The sequence below is a fragment of the Empidonax traillii genome, unplaced genomic scaffold (genome assembly GCF_003031625.1).
Source record: "Empidonax traillii isolate 1590-97213 ecotype Southwest subspecies unplaced genomic scaffold, ASM303162v1 scaffold565:size409173, whole genome shotgun sequence".
NCBI lineage: Eukaryota > Metazoa > Chordata > Aves > Passeriformes > Tyrannidae > Empidonax > Empidonax traillii.
The window spans coordinates 309,766-326,244 of NW_020955758.1; the positions used below are offsets into that span (position 1 = coordinate 309,766).

Here is a 16,479-nt window from a genome sequence, read left to right on the forward strand (position 1 = left end):
ATGCCAGACGGCGGGGAAGGTGGGGACAGGAGCTTTGGCTGGGAGAGCCCTTTGCAGAGGGGACAGAAACGAGCCGGGGAGCCCCCAGAGCCCCGGCACGGCTGCGGGCTGGGGACGGCTCCCTGCAGGGACTTCCCCCGCCTAATCCTCGCCCTTCCCGCGGCAGCAGGGCCGGCCTCTGGCTGCCGGACGAGGTGCGAGTCGGGGAGAACCTGGACAAAAACCCCTGTTGTCGCCGGCCGCCACCTCGGCCGCGGGAGCCCCGGAGCAGCGGCGCGAACACGCAGCCTTCCCTCGGCCGCCCCAGCGCCGCGTCCCCCGAGAGCTGCGAGCGGCTGCGGTTGCTCTTACTGGCCTACTTTCCGGGCTACGTCAAAGCCGGGCTTACGGAGCCGGGAGCCGCGGCGAGGGCGGCCGAGCAGCTCCCGGTGCCAGCGGGGAGCGGGGGCTAATCCCGGCCCTGGGCAGCCCAGCCCGGCTGGCACACGCGGGGCGCTGGGCACCGGGGCTGCTGTGGGGCTGGGGACGTGCCGAGGCAGCGGCACAGCCACCGCGGGGTCCCCCGGGACAGGGACCCACCGGGAGAGCCGGAGCCCGAGCCCAAGGGCTGCTCCAGCGCAGTGGAGCTGCCGGTGCAGCCACGCTCCTGCACCCGCCATCCTGAGAGGCCAGTGGGAGCGGGATGGAGTAAAAGGCAGATTTAAAATCAACAAAAAAAAGCTTTTTGGTCGCTGTTTCTTTTTGGGATTGAGGGTTTTTTGTTTCTTTTTTTGTTATTTTTTTTAATGCAGGCTATAAATAACCTGTAAAATATTTCATCTGGGCTGTTTCTGCAGCTGAAATCTTGTCCCTCTGGCTTCCCAAGCTCGGGATGTGAGTGCAAGCACTGGGGCTGTCATAGAGCACCCCAGGATCTTCGGGGCCCTGTGCCTTTGCTCCCTGGGGTCAGGGGGTTTCCATCTCCCTGAACACCCTTAGCCCCCATGGGTTGGAAACAGTCCTCCCCAGAACGGGCCTGAGTTCCACTCCCCGGGGTGGGAGAGGGGTTGAGCCCCCCCAGGCCGGACGGAGGTGGGAGGCTCAGCCTGGCACAGTGCAGGACGAAGAGGGCAGGGGAGGAAGGTTTGGGCTTGGAATTTCAGGCACAGGAGTGCTCCCCTCAACTTCCCTGTCCCTCCTGTCCCGCCCAGGGGACGGGGTGGTCCCTTCTCCCCAGGCCTCTCAGCCTCCATCGCCCCGCATCAAGGGCTCCCCGACACCCCATCTCCCCCTCCGCGGTACCAGTGCCCGGCGCATCCCGGCCGCATCCGGGCGCCGCAGCGGTTTCCGTGGAGATGGCATCTCCCGAGCCCGCACCGCCCGAGCCGGGGGTTTCCATGGAGATGCCGTATCCAACACGGCACAACCTGAGCCGGAGATTCCGCCGAGATGCTGTAGCCGGGACCCTCGCCCCGCAGTGGAGCCATTCCCGGGAACGCGGGTGGCCGGGCCCCTCGGTGGCTCCGGGGTGCCTGTGGTGTCACCCACTGCTCCTCACATCGGTTCGGTGACAGCGCTGGGACACCGGCAGCTGCGGCTCCGAACGTCCTGAAGCTGGAGCCGGCCACCAGCCTTGTCCCCCTCACGAGTGGGGACCCGCTCACTCGGGCTGTGCTGTCATATTCAGGGTCTCCTGGAGGTGGCGGGTCCCTGCCTGTCCCCAGCCTGGGGAGGAGAGGGGTAAATCCCCGTGTCCCCCTGATGACTTTGTCCCAGCTGTCACATTGCAGCTCCCCCAGTGGCACGTGGGGGCCAGGATGGGATGTCAGGGACACCAGGTGGGGAGCAGACACCGTGCTGGACCCCTACACCTGGGGAGAACAGGTACCCCGGCCACAAACCAGCAGCATCTGGGAGCTGGGGGGCACCTGGCCGAGCTCCAGCAGAGCCACAGCACCAAAAACCTCCCAGGGGGAACATGACAGTCCCCAACGGGCAGGATTGAGGCCAAGCCGGGGGGTGAGCAGAGGCAGATGTCCTCCTGGCAGGCAGCTGCGTGTACGTGTGCCCTGGCCAGTGTTACAATAGCAGCTTCGTTTGAGCACAACTACCGCAGAGGTGGCACCTTTCGTTCCACACACAGCGGATCTCTGGCAAACCCGGAGCTCCCGCTGCAGAGACAGGAGGGAGAAGCACGGGAGCACCGCTGGGACACACGCTGGGACACACACACACACCAGTGCCCATTCGGTGCCTGTGGGAAACGCAGCGTTGGCTCAGCCCCCACGCCCCTCCCTCCTACAGCTCCCTCGGCATTCCCTCTGCACAACCTCCCCTCCCAACCCGACCTTCCTCACTTGCCCAATGCCCTGCCCTGAACCAGGGCCACATGGAGCCCCCACGGGGGCTTCTGTGCTGGCAGAGCAGCAGCAACCAGGTCCTCCCACATTCCTCTGTGGAGCATGACAGCTCTCAGTCCCAGGGATCAGCGGTGGGAGGCTGCAGCCAGGAGCCTGAGGGTGATACCTGAGGCTTGGGCATCGCTGGCCATTTCAGCCTCCAGCTCCTGGGGGGCCACAGGCCCCCACACAGCCCCTGTGCCGGGGCTGCCGGCAGCACTTCCAGCGTCCCCAGGCACAGGCTGCCAGATGCAGTGCTGCGGTCAGAGCCCGGCTCTTTGTCTGCCATTACAATCAGGAGCCCCAGGCGGCTGACGAGGCCGAACCTGGGGGGCTCAGGGCTGGGGGACGGATACTAAAGGAGCAGGAATCTGGCGTGGCAGCCTGGGAGCAGGGGCAGGCCCAGTTCTGCCCGCAGCCAGCTGCTCTCCGGAGCCTCCTGCTGCGCGGAAAAGGGCTGGAGTGGAGCCAGGGCTCACTGCGGGCACCCCTCTCACCCCTGTCAACCCTGGAGGCCTCCTTGCCTGCTTTTTGGGGCTCCCCTGGCACCCTAAGCTCGGCTCACCCACTGCATCCTCCTTCTCTCCATCACTTTGCCCTTGCCCTGGCTGCCTGCTCTTCCAGTGGCTCGGAGGCACAACACAGTTCCTTCCCGCCTTATCCAACATTCTCATCCATCAGCGGTGCCCTCCCAGCCCAGGGCTTCTCCTGGGATGCAGAGGAGGAGAAGGGCAGCAGAGGCAACGTGTGCCTGCTGACTCCTGTCCATGCTGCTCACCAGGGGCAATGCCTCATTTCTCCACTGTTCTCCAGCAAGCAAGGAGGCCCGGAGTGTGCAAGGAGAAAGAGACCTGCCCCAAGCTCCCTGGGGCACCCATGGGTGGTCCAAGGGTAAGCCACCTAAAACCTCAATCTGTGAAATCCCCTTCCCGAGGCAGGAGTAGCCTTGTTTTGTCCCCAGTGGCTGGGTTCAAAATGTCAACTTCTGAGCTCATAACAGATCCAGTTTCTCACGCAGGAGGTGGGACTCCATCCCATGTCCCTCCTGAGTCCCAGATCCCTTGGGGAGCAGGGAGAAGAGGGGCTGCACAGCAGGACAGCGGGCAGGAGCCTGGCCCTGTCACATCCCTACCAGAACCCGTGGCCTCCCTGCCCACCATTCCCTGGCCCTGGGTGCCAGCAGGAAGGAGAAGGCAGCCTCTCTGACAAAGTGTCACCTTCTAGCTGCACTGTCACCTGTGCTGCCAGTGTTTGTTGTCTGAGCAGGGATGGCCCAAGAAACATGTGAGGACAAAGGCTGTAGTTAGAGGTGACACCTCTTGCCAGTGTCACTGCACCAACCAAACCCAGCTGAGCTCTGCCCACTTCGCAGGGAGCAGCACGGAGGATCCTCCTTCAGAGAAGTCCTAAGAAACCCAGTGAGAGACCTCTGGCAATGGACACTCTGTTCATCCCAACAGGACACCCCTCCCCTGACTCCTGAGCCCCAACCCCACCTTCCCAGTGGAAGCTGAGGTGTCCAGGGTGGTGACATGGATGTGACATTGCAGCAAGCACACAAGGCATGACCACCACCCTCTTCTCGTGGTACCAGGAGCTGCAAGCCACCCTTGCCACCATCAGCTGCCACCACCCTGCCAGAGGAGAAGGCTCCGTGATCCTGGCTGATCTGGAGATGCCCTTTTGCATCCCCTGGCCTGCCAGCCCAGCTGCTTGGGGATGGCACCAACATGGTCCCCACAAAGGATAGGGTCTCCCCAGTGCAGCCTGGCAGGAGCAGAGTGTGTTAGCCAACCTGTTCCAGTTTCTGGCTCAGAGAGGGGAGAGTGATGAGGATCCTACTCAAAAAACAGAGGGAAGGGGCAAAATAAATAAAAAGGAGACACAAAATGGAGCAGTAATGACAAAAGCAGCAGCAACAGCGGCTGCAGGTCAGGTCAGAGCTGAGAGCTCAGGCCCTGGTGGCCCAGGGGACCACAGCAGGCAGGGGACACACAGGTCAGGGGCTGCCCTGGACACTTGGAGGGCACATGGATGCCCTTGGACCTGTGGAGTTTGGCTGCTCAGGCAGGTGGTGCGGGGGAAATGCCAAGGTGAGGCAGCAGCCAGGGCTGCCCACGGCTGGGGGGTCTAGTGAGACATGTCCCCAGGATGGAGAGGAGGTAAAGGAGCCCCCAGTTCCCTCCATATGGGGTGTGTAGCCTAGCTTGACTTCCTTGAAGAATTACCTTGAGGGTTCCTCATCATATTTTTGCTGTGGCAGATCATTCCTGTTGGCCTTTCTTGCAATTAGTCTGTGACTGGTGTCTAACTCCACTCCCTGATGGAGGAAGCGCCCTATCCCCCAGACTTTCCCACTTCCCCAGAACATAAAGAGACATAGAATTTTTCAGCACCACCTTTTAAAGTCTTTTGGTGCAAATTATCCCACCCTGAAGATTTCAAGGGTCCTAATTAAATGGGGCAGAAGCAGTGGTGTGTCAGAGGACACAATAGTGGGATGCAGAGCTCTTCCAGCCAGCACCATGCATCCCTGGGTGCAATTCCTGCAGGGGTGGGGTGAGGCAGCTGCAGGATGAGGCTGTTACTCAAACTGTCTGTCTTTAATTGGACCAGGATGCAAATAAGGCAGGTCCTTACGAACCTGGGGTCATGTGCCCATTGCAGGCTGCGCCAGCCCCACTTCCTGACCATCACCCAGCCTGAAACACCTCTTGGAGCATATCCTCTGCACTCTGGCTGGAGCCAACTGCAGGAGAAGGTACAATATAATGGGGAGAAGTGGAGTAAACCCCCCTCTGCAGGAAGAGCTTCCTCCCTCATGGCCTTCCTCGGCATAGCCCTGGCTCTCTGCCTTCCCACAGTTCTGCCAGCCCCATGTTTCACCCTGTCGCCCTGTAGAATGCTACCTGCTATTCTCAGGTCTCATGCCCTGCACACTCAGCTCCCTCCTGCTCACAGACCCCTGCCCTAAACTGCTCCCCAAGCACCCACACCCCCGAAGGGGTGAGAGGCCACCTCCTGCCCCAGGCTGCTGCAACCTTTCTGGCAAAAAATAGTAGCTTGATCCCTGTGTAAGATGTTTTTTCCTCTCCTTAGGCATTGGAAAGGTTTGGGGTTGAGGCTGCGGAGGACGCTCCCGGCAGGTGACACCAGGGTGTGGGTGCCAATCAGATGTGCCAGCTGCGGGTGGCCACACCCTGGTGCCCGTGCCCACCTCTTGGAGACCCTGGCCATGAAAGATGCTGAGCCAAAAAGAGATTTTTACCATCTCATGGGCCAAACCGCGGGAGCAAACAGGTCCTGCAAACGTCAGGGCAGCACGGACCCCACAGGGATCGTCAGTGGAGCGCACGGGGGTCCGAGCAGCACGCCACGGGCAAGGGACGGTGACACCCACCAGGCCCCCCGGCGCCCACGCGGGATCGGGGACCGCGGTGAAAGGAGCACGGCCCCGTTCCGAGCCCACCCCGCGGCCCTGCGGGGCCCGGCCCCGGGCAGCCCCCGGCCATCGTCCGCCCCCGGGGCCGCTCCACGCCCGAGCGCGGTGTCACCGCACGGGGACGGGTGAGGCGGTGGCGGCACCGCGTCCCCCGCCCCGGGACCAGCCGGTACTGCCCGTCCCCGCTCAGCCCCCGCGCCGTGGGCCGGGGGGGGCGCATCCCGCTCTCCCCTCCGGGTCGCGCAGGAACGGGGACCCCCGCGGCCCCCCCAGCTGTCGGTACGCGGGGGCCGGGCGGAGGGGGGCGGCGGGGCCGGGGCGAGGGGCCGAGGGAAAGGAGCGGGCACGGGGCGGTGCTGCGCGGGGCCCGGCACGGCCCGGGGCGGCGTGGCCGGGCAGGGCCGGGCCGGGCAGCCGGTGCCCGCACGGCGGGGCCGCGCCAGGGCGCTGCGGGGCCGCCGGTCTCCGAGGCCCGTGCGGGGGCCGGGGGCGGCGCGGCCCCGGGCCAGGCGAGGCTGTCAGCGCCGGGGCGGTGCGGGACGGTGCGGGGCGGGCCCGGCGGGGCACCGCGGGGGGTGCGGCGGCCTCCGGGCCTGCGGGCCCCGGTGCCGCGGGCGGGGGCCGGTGACAAACTTGCGGCCGCTGCACCGTGCCGTGCCGTGCCGCTCGGTGCCCCGCATGGCGTGGGGGAGGTGCCTCGACCCCCGCCCGGGGCCGCCCCCGCCCCGCAGGGCTGCGCGCCCGGCGGGGCATCGGGCAGGGGGGGTACGGGGCCCGGGAGGTCACCCAGCGGCATCGTCGCCGGAGCAGGGGCCCTGCGCCCATCTGGGCTGGACAGGCGGATCCGCGCCCGCTCCACCGGTTCGGGGACACACACCCCCCCCGCGGCCGCGCCCGGCGGCGGGCACCGGGCGGGGGGCACCGGGGCGGCGGGCACGAGGCTGAGGGCATCGGGGCGGCGGTGCAGGGGCTGAGGGCTCTAAGGCTGGGGACATCGGGACTGCGGGCACCGGGGCTGCGTGCGCCGCGCTCGCCGCGCGCTGCCCGTCCGGCTCTGCCCGCTGCCGGGCGCCCGACGCTGCCCGGGCGTGGAGCGAGCGCCCGCCCCCGCCGCCGCCTCCTCCTCCTCCATCCTCCTCCTCCCCCCGGTGCGGAGCGAGCGTCGCTCCCCGGTGCGGGAGCCGGTGCCCCGGCGCGGGGTCGGGCGGGTGTGTGTGTGTGTGTGTGTATATGTGTGCGGGGCGTGTGTGTGCGTGGGGCTCCCCCCCGTACCGAGCCGCTCCGCTCCGTGCCGCGCCGAGCCCCGGGCGCGGCGGCCTCCCCCCCGCGCCCCTCCCGGGGCCGCGCCGGGCGCGGAGCCCCCTCCCTCCCTCCCCGCGCTCCCTCCCTCGCTCCCTCCCCGCGCCCGCCCGTTCCCTCTCCGGACCGGCCCCCCCGCGCGGGCCGGGGCGCGCGGCACGCCGGGACCCGCAGTCCGCGGGGCGGCTCGGCGGCTCCCGGCCCCGGCGGACGGACTACGGCTCCCGGCAGCCCGCGCGGCCGCGGCTCGCTCTCGCCCTCACACTCCGGCTGCCGCTGCCAGTGTCTCCGCCGCCGCCGTCGCCGCCGAACCGCCGCTCGCAGCGCCCGGGGTCCGACCCGCCGCCTGGGGCAGGGGCCCGCCCCGGCCCGCCGCCCCTCGCCGCCCGCCCGCCTCGGGAAGCAGGTGCGTGCCCGCCGCCCCGCGCCGCCCCGCGCCGGACCCCGGCCCCCGCTGCCCGGGCACCCCGGGCCCGCGCCGCCCCGCACCCACGGCCGGCGAGGGCAAGCGGGGCGGGGGGGAGCGGGCGACCCGACCTCCACTCCCGGCCGTCCGGCCGGGGTCTCCATGGAAACGGTCCCGGGACACCCCCGGGGGCGGTGGCGGGGAGGCGCGGGGGGGGTGGTGGTGGTGCGGGGTTGGGGGGGGGACGGCAGCGTCCTGCGGCGGGACAGCGGCGGGGGCGCGGCGGGGCGGTGGGCACTGACAGCGCCGGGCGGGGGGCAGCGAAGGGGCGGCGGCGGCGGCTCCGGCTCCCCGCCCCGCGACGGCGCGGCGGTGCCGCTGCCCTGCCCGGCGCGGCGTCTCCGGCACCGGCGGCACCTGCCGCTGCCGGGGCGGTGCGGGGGGTCCCGGGGCGGGGCGGGGCGGCCGCGGAGCGCGGCGCTCCCGGGGCGGCGGCGGGACGGCGGCGCCGGGCGCTCGCGGAGTTTGGCGGCGTGGCCCGAGCCCGCCCCGGCCGTCACCGTGCCCGGGGCCGGTCCGGCCGCGGGTGCCGGCCGGGCGGGCGCCGGGCGGTGGCGGAAGAGCCCTCCCCGGGGGCAGCGCGGCCGCCGCCACCTCCATGTCCGGGGCTGCCCCGGTGCGGCAGCGCGGGGACCCGGCCGCGGCCGCCGGGGCTGCGGGACGCTCCGCCGAGGAGCGGCCCCGGGGGCAAACTGTTGAGCCGGGGGCTGCGGGAGCCGCCGCGGGGCAGCGCCGCGGGGCCTTGCCCCGGGCAGGGCTGCGGGGTGCGGGGCGAAGCCCCCGGAGCGGCCGCGGGGAACGCCGTGTCCCGGGCGGGGGGGTGCCCGCCCCGCGGGGCCGTGGGCCGTGCCGCGGCCTCGCGGGGCTCGGGAGTGGGACGTGCCGTGCCGCGGGCGGGGACCTCGGCCGCGAAACCCCCGCGGTCCCGGCCTCGGGGCGGGCTGGGGCTGGGGCCGGGGCGGTGCCGCTCCGCGCCGACGCCCCCCGCGGCCGGGGCGGGGCGGCGGGGGCGGCCGGTCCCCCCGCCCGTGCCCACGGTGATGGCCGGGCAGCGGCAGGACCGGGCGGAGGAGGCGGCGCTTCCTGCCGCTCTTACCGGGGAGGAAACCAGCCCTCCCGCGGCGGTGTGGTCGGTACCGGGAGGAGTCCTGGCTCCTCGGTGAGCGACATCGGTGCCCTCATCCCAGCCTGGGTGAGGCCGGTTCAGAGCAGCACTGGGAAAAGGTCTTTCAGGCTAAAATAGAGACGAAGCAAGTTTCTCCTCTCAGAGCATCTGCTCCCCAGCACCCTCGTCCCCCGGAGTCTGGGGATCAGTGCCAGGGCAGGGCCGGTGCATCCCGTGCCCTTCGCAGCTCCTCTGCCTTTTTTTGGCCATTTTTACAGCAGCCTTTCCTTCCCTTCCTTTCCTTCCCTTCCTTTCCTTCCCTTCCCTCTGTGCCACTTCCATCATCCTGGTTAGCCCTTGGGTTTAGCTGGTCCTGGTCCCGGCACTGGCTGGAAGCGGCGTGATGCCTATCGAGGGCAATGGCTCCGTCGCTGTCACCTGAGTCTGGAAGCGCCTTCCAAGTGTCAGAGCCCGGGCTCTGATGGGGTTTGGCCTTCAGAGCTGCCCTTGGAACCTCTGGGCTCTGGAATGCCAGCCTGGCTCCTGGGCTCAGGAGGCTAAGCTCTGCTTGTGGGATTTTGGACGATGTGCACCTTGTCAGAGATGGTTTTGAACGTTGTCATCCCTTAATGGCTCTTTTTCAGCCCTTAAAAATTCGTGGGCTTTGGTGGGGACAAGCCTGGTTGTTGTGGGCGAGCGAGGCTTTAGTGACACCAGTCGTCCAGCAGCTGGGACCGATTATCACAGCACTGCCCAGTGTGCAGCAAACTTTTATTTTTTTTCTGAAATGAGGATGGGTTTTCTCTTTTATATTTCCAATTCATCGTGCCGAGGATATATAATTACGTGTGGTGTTACTGTGTCTTTAAATCAGCTTAAGCAAATGCGTGTAGGCAAAGCCTGGCTCAGCTCCGCAGCGGCCGGGGCTGCTGTGCAGGCAGCGGGGACCAAACCCGGCTCGGGGCCGCTGTTGCTGGGCACTGCTCTGCCCAGACAGCCACAGGGATGGCCTGGTCCATCCTTGCTGGATTTTGTGCCACTCTAGTCATTCCTGGTCCGTTCTCCTACAGTTTCTGACCCTTGAGTGAGTGGTAACATAAGATAAACTGTTCTCTCTCTTTCAGTTTCTAGTTTAAATTTTTCCCTTGCTGAATATCGTGCCCGCTGCGAGTCCTGTGAGAGGGCTGTCGTGGGGCTTTTGATTCAATTTTTTCTTCAATTTTTAATTTTTTTGTCAGCAGTTTGCTCCAGAGGGTTTTCCAAAGCGGTGCTTGGAGCTGAGGTGCCCCGGGCAGCTCTCAGAATTGGCACTCACTCCGGCCCTCTGCACCTTCAATGGACACCAGGCCATCGCATATCAAAACAAATATAGTTCCTTGCCTGTGTTACTAATGGCAACGAAGAATTGCCAAAGTGAACAAACTATGGCAAGGGAAGGGAGACACTGCAGACTGTTCCCTTCTGGCCCACCTGAGCGCCGGGAAGAGCCACAGGGCACATCCCGCCTCATTCCGCTGCTCCCACTCCCATCAAAGTGGCCGGCTGCGCTCCGAGCACCGAATCCCACTTGAGCTTCCAGCAGCTGACCTCATTTTATATTTTGTAGCCATCCAGGGGATAAAAACCCCTTCCTTCAAGGCTTTGCTGCTCTGGGAATGAATGTTTCAAAGGTGTTTCCCGCAGGTGTGTTTCCAGGGTCAAAGTGCATCCCTCCCGGCCTTCCGCAGTGTCCCCTGGCCACAGGAACCACACGGTGCCATGGGAGGGCAGCCACAGTGTCCTCCCCGTCCCCATCCCTCCTGCTGCAGAGGGATGTGGTGGCCTCTCTCCTGTTCCATACCCTAAGGCTGGGAAGTCCCTTTTCTTCCTCTGCGCCGTTGGCGCACTCAATGCCAGTGCGGGTGGAGGCACCACCGATGGGGCAACATTTACTCTGTCCCTAAAGGCTCCAGAGCAGCTGAGCTTCACTGAGCAAATGGCAGCGGTATCCCCAGATCTGGCTCATGCCGTGGCTGCCACTTTTGCAGCGGGAAAGGCAAAGCTGATGCTCTCCCTGGGTGAACTCGTGCTGTTGGCTGAGCTATGGCAGTGGTGCGCGTTGCTGCTGGTTGGGTCTTTGCTTGGTGCTCTCCCACCTGCGTCGAGGGTGATGTGCCTGCCTGGAGCCAGGTGGCAGGAATCCTTGTGCTGGGGGGTTTTAGGAGATGGGCTGCTGGTGTTTCAGTACCTGTCACCTCACATCTGCCTAGACAGGGTGCAGCAGGGATAATGTCTATCGCTTGGTGTGTAGCTCATGTGCCGAGGCTGGGATGGGGGAGAGGAAGGGTAAACGGCTTGACATCCAAGTGCTTTTAGTGCTTGGAAATTTACAGAGCAGGAAAATACATGGGAAGCTTCTTGTGGGGTGTCAGGGCAGCACAGTCCTACACAGGGATGCGTTTGCAACATGGAGAAGTGGCTGCCTCTGGGAGGAGCAGGGAAAAACCCTCTTCCTGCATGGGTGGGCCTGGCTCCACCCCAGGTACTGTAAGGTGGATGCTGTAGGAGGTCATGGCTCTGGTTAATCTGATCAAAGTGAGTTAGACCAGGTGGCAATGTAGCTGTGACATCTGTGAGGGCAAACACCAACAGCACCAAACTCCTCAGTGACAAGCAAACCCTTGTGGCAGGCAGGTTGGTGCCAGCCTGAGAAGTTGCTTTATATGTTTGCCAAGGCAAGGGCTTGAGGAGCTGAGAATTTAGTCAGATCAGGGACCAGCCGAGGGATCTCTGTCACTGGGAGGGATGGCGTTTGAATCTACTTTGCAACGCCTTTGCAACAGCCTAAAAGTGGGATGGGAGATGTGAGTGTGAGGGCCAGTGTTGCAGCAGGAAACAATTAGAAACTCCCACCTCGGGCAACTCAAGTTGGGATCCCTGAGAGCCAGGGAACAGACAGGGTTTAACAGGGGTCAGAACGGAGATGACGTGGGCTTAATTCTCACCAGGGGTGAGAGCTGGTAGGTGAAGGCCAGGGGAGTCCATCCTGCAACCCTGGGTTGGCCTGCACTGAAACGATGGTTGTCTTGGCGCTGTGGGGATTTTACTGCAAGGAGGATTTGTGTAGAGATAATGATTAGAAATTATCCATTCCTGAAGACCTTCAACTCAGGAAACTTGTTTCCATTACCATACAGTGGTATTTCAGAAGAGAGAGTAATTTCTTGACTTAATCCAAGGGAACTTCCACGTGTAGCCAAGTCATTGCTAACCTGAGTAAAAGCAAGCTTTCACTGCAAGGAAAACATCTTCTGTTTTGCTTTTCCTGGACCCTGGAAAAGGCAGGTTTGCAGAGTAGCATCCTCTCCTTTTGCAAAACAATGAGGTTTTACCTTAACTAACAAAACACCCTTTTCTTTTAATTCACTGTATTTCATTGCAAACCTCTCCGCGGGCTTGTCGTTGGAGGTGAGGGTGTTCTCGCAGTTCTCTCGCAGTTCTTAGGGCACGTTCTGTTTTGGGAGGTGAAAGTGCTTTAATACCACACAAGCTTCTCCACGCAGCATGCCGCGTTGATGTTCTTACTTCATTCTAAACTCGTTTGCTTTGGCGTTAATTAGAATTGGCTGAGCACCTATTTAGCTAAATCAAAATAAGACTGTGGTTTCATATACACTTCCTTTGGCAGACGTTGTGGATTAAGTAGAGTCTGTGCCAGGCTGTGCCCTCTCTCCCTCTTGGTGAAGCTGATCTAGGAGCTGGTATGGGTTAAAACCAGTCCAGCCAGGAAAAAAATAAAGGAAAAAAGGGTTTTAAACAGAGGTCAACTCCCTGGTTAGGTTTACTGGGACACTGCAGGGCTTCAGTGACATGACTGAAGGAGTGAGGGGAGAGAAGGGCTTCAACAGTTTCTTCAACATCATCTTCTACTCGAAGGCAGGCACGTGAAGCCATGCCCTAGTTGTGTTCTCCAAGGGTTTCCTACGAGTTTAATTACATCCCTTTAAAGTCGCTTCCAGCTGCACCAGTGTAGATGGGAGATTTGCTCCGTTTCCTCGTGTCGACTTGGCTAACAGTGTTCTGACCCAGGGAGGCTGCGGTTGCTCTCTCTGGTTCAGTGTTACCTCGGGAGGTTGCTCATCCCTACATTTCCCAATAAACTTCCTGGTCTGCCTTCTTAAGGATGCTGTTGCTCTGCTAGTTTGTGCTAGATCCCACATCTGGTGCTCGGCCCCTGTTTTATTCCTTCTCTGAGTTCATATCTGGATTCTTTTCCTCTTCTGTTCTTCTTCGTTCCCTGCGAAATGCCTGTCTTTGGCACGTGTCCCACATCGTCCATAGAGGATAGAGGCCAAGACTCCATGAAACAGTGTTGATCTCTGTCGCTGTGTCCTCCCAGCTCTCCTCTTGTGGCCGTCGTGCCTGCTCTTTGGACCAGCTCTTACTCGAGTACTCCAAATGTGCTGTTTCTCCCAGCTCCTCGTACCGCCCCGTTATCACTCCTCCCTTGCCAGACCTATTTCGGGGTCACGCCTGATCTCTGCTTGTCCCCAGCTCCTGCTCCACGTTGTGCAGCCAAACGCATCCCCTTCCCCCGTTGCACAGAAGGTCCCTTTTGATTCCTCCCAGAACATCTGTCCTGCTGCTGTGCTCGGGGGCAGAACCTTCCTCCTCCCCTTCTTTCAGTTTAGCCTAAGATGGTGAAATCCCCGCAGATTGTTTGTTCCCCTATTTCCTTTATGTTGCATTTCTCTCCAAGCATCGAAAGACTCCTCCCCTTCCTGCTCCAAGCCACCTCGTTCTCTTTGGGTATGACCCTGCTCTCTGCCTCGGCGTCTGCCCGGCTCCCCCGTCGCTATTGAGGATTTCTCCCGTCTCACAGTGTGTGTTTTTAGCAGGTTTCCCCTCTTCCCCTGACCTCTGATTTCCGTACTCTGTTTGCTCACTTGTGCCCTCGTACGTGCAGATGGGTCCGTCGCTTCTCTTTGGCACACCAGCTGCCTTGCCCCCGTTTCTCCCGTGTGCCTGGCCCTTTTTTCCTCTCCGGAGGATCCCCACTGGCGCATTCAGGCTGCAGCGAGGACACCCGGCAGAAGCTGCGTTTGGAGCAGCCGTTCAGTCCCACTGCTCGGTCCTCAAGCCGCTGGCCAGAAGGTCCCTGTGTGGCTCCTTTCATGGCACAAGCTGCTGCTCGTCCCGTGCAGAGCTGGTGTCACCAGGAGTTTGTCAGGGAAAAGACATCCGACGGAGATTTGGGATCACGTGCTGCTTTCAGCTCATTCCCACTCCCACCGCTGCACCGAGAGCGTTGCTGTGGCTCTGTGCCTGCTTTACCTCTGGGGTTTAGTATTTCCCTGAACCTGCTTGATAGCATCTCTCTCCCTTTTGCAGTCCAGTCCCTGCCTGGTTCGGCTGAGTCCACTTGTTAGCGCAGGAGATCCTCTCTTCCTGCGCTGCCTTTTCCCTGGAGCAGCAGAGCTCCTCAATGCTCCAACACCCAGCGCTGCACGATTGGCTGCAACGCTCTCCCCTGAAAGCTCCACCCAGCTGACAGTGCGTCGTGGATGCTCCCGAATCTCTGGATTCCCTCCTGTTTTCCACCCGTAACTCCACGGAATACCAGCACTTTCCTGACGGAGGGAGGGGATAATCCCTTGGCGGCACTGTTGGCAAACCTCTGCTCCCTCCAGACCCCCCCTTGTTTGAGGCTTTGCCCCTTGGACTCGCCACGCACTGCCTTAGTCCTGTTAAGCCTCGGGGGTGTCAGTGCTGTCACAGACCATCGCCTTGGTACAGCTCTGCCTGGCAGCTCCCGGCACTGGAGGCTTCTCTGGAGGGAGGAGAAAAGTGGGGGAATGTTTTGAGGGATGCATGTGTGTGTGTGTGTGTGTGTGTGTGTGTGTGTGTGTGTGTGAGGGCATTTGTGTGAAACTCTCAGGGTAGCCAGTGGTTTTTTGGCAATAATGTTTTATAGTCCCAAGGCACTGTTGATTCCTTCTAGCCTGCTCCCAGACTTGTGGCATCCCAGGGCATCCCTCCCCATCTGCCTGGCAGCGAAGCTGGGGATGAGTTTCCCAGGAGCACCGTTTAATCAATCATCCCGGGGAGAGTTCCCAACCCTCTGTTTCCCTTTTGCAGGCAGAGCGGCCCCTCGAGCCCCAGCAGGTCCCAGAGGGTGAGGAGCAGCTGTCATGATCTCTACGGCACCTCTCTACAGCGGGGTGCACAACTGGACCAGCACAGAGCGGATTCGCATGTGTGGCCTCAACGAGGAGAGGTGAGGTGCGTGGGCGGCGGGGCAGGGAAAAAGGAGAGAGGGAGAAAGCGACTTGCTGGGGTCTGAAATGGCCTGAGGTGCAAAAGAGCTGGAGGGAGGGGTTGGATGTGTTGGCTGTGGTGGCATTTCAGGAGGGTCCCCGCACCCTGCGCTCCAGCAAGGTCTCTGCAGAGGATCTGTTGCTTGTGCGTGGCTGTGTTGCCTCCACAGCTTTGGTGGTGACAAGGCCAAGTTGTCTGCATGTGCTATTGGCTTTACCAGACCTGTGCTCTCAAAGCTAAGGAAGTGAAAGACCTTGAACCAAGAGCTTTTGGTGACCCAGGAGGGTTTGTACCAACCAAACGATCAGATGGGAGAGTTGTGACTTGCCACCAAACAGGAGATTAGGGAGGATTAGTGGCTGGGAGGCAGAATCGATCAAGCCAAGCTCCTGGCAGTCCCTATGGCTTTGCATCGCCTGTTCATTCCTGTGGCTCGGGGGTCTTGTTCTCAGAACTGCCCAGTTTGTGGCTTCCTCAAGCCCACCACGTCTGTTCCACGGGTTTGCCGGAGCCAGGGAGGTTTTACATGCGCAGAGGCAGTGCGTGGCTCTCATTCCTGGCCGGGAGTGCCGAGGGTTTTGGCGGGGCGTCCCCCGAGGCCGCTGGATCAGCGGTGGGCAGGGACGAGCCCCGGCTCTGGCTCGGGGCAGAGCTGATCTGCCGCCCGCAGCACCGCCGGGCGCCCTGCGCCCCGCAGATAAGGGCTGCGATGGCGATACCCGCCGAACCTCTCGGCGCCGCTCCGAGCTTACAATAGACGTCAAATTTTGGAGTGTCTGGGCACGAGGGGGCGGGGGGGGGGCCTGAGCGGGCGCTCCCTCATCCGCGATCCCCATCCCATCGCGGGCAGCGCTTGTGCCCCGTCCCCGCGGGCCCTACCCCGCGGGCGGGCATCCCGAGCGGGCATCCCGGGCTGCCCCGCGGCCGCCGCCCCGGGAGGAGCCTCGGCCGGGCGGAGGCCGCGCACCACCCTCGGGGCTGCCCCGGGGCGGCTGTCGGGGGCTGGGCGGGGGGGTCCCTGCAGGTATCGGCGGGCCGGGAAGCGTCGGGAAGCGCTGGGAAGCGCCGGGAAGCGCCGTGCCCGGGCGGGCCCCGCGGGGCCGCGGGCGGGCGGCTGCGCTCGGGCTCCCCCTCGCGTTCGGCCGCGGCGCCGCCCCAGCCCCGCGGGGACCGCGCCGGCCCCGGCACCGCCGGCACCCTCGGGACCCCCGGGACCCCCGGGACCCCGCCCGCCCCGGCCCCTCGGCCCGCTCATCCCCCCCCCGCCGCCGCCGGCTGCGCCGAGGCGGCCCGGCCCCGTCCGCCATCCCCGCCCCGCGGCCTGTGACGGGCGTCCGGGGGAGCGCTGGGAGCGCCGGCGTGGTCGGGAGCGCCTGGAGGAACTGAGCGAGCTGTCATCGACCCGAGGGCCGGTGCGGGTGGCACGGAGGCAGCCGCGAGCGGGGTCCCGGCGCTGCGGGTACGGAGCAGGGTTCTGGTGCAAGGGGTGTGG

The 16,479-nt window shown here is 63.5% G+C and overlaps 2 protein-coding genes across 2 annotated transcripts in view; both read left to right on the forward strand.

Annotated features, from left to right (window-relative positions):
• Nucleotides 1-8,748, forward strand: LOC114064641 (basic proline-rich protein-like). Its single transcript, XM_027897864.1, has 3 exons — nt 1-687; nt 5,880-6,681; nt 7,097-8,748. The coding sequence occupies exons 1-3, from the start codon at nt 1-3 to the stop codon at nt 8,746-8,748; spliced, it is 3,141 nt and encodes a 1,046-aa protein (XP_027753665.1).
• BCORL1 (BCL6 corepressor like 1) overlaps nt 7,480-16,479 on the forward strand; it is a 24,484-nt gene continuing 15,484 nt past the window's right edge. The window contains exons 1-2 of the mRNA XM_027897886.1: nt 7,480-7,525; nt 14,808-14,946. Of these exons, the coding sequence (XP_027753687.1) occupies nt 14,861-14,946 (86 nt within the window). The 5' untranslated portion in view covers nt 7,480-7,525; nt 14,808-14,860. The remainder of the gene's footprint in view (nt 7,526-14,807; nt 14,947-16,479) is intronic.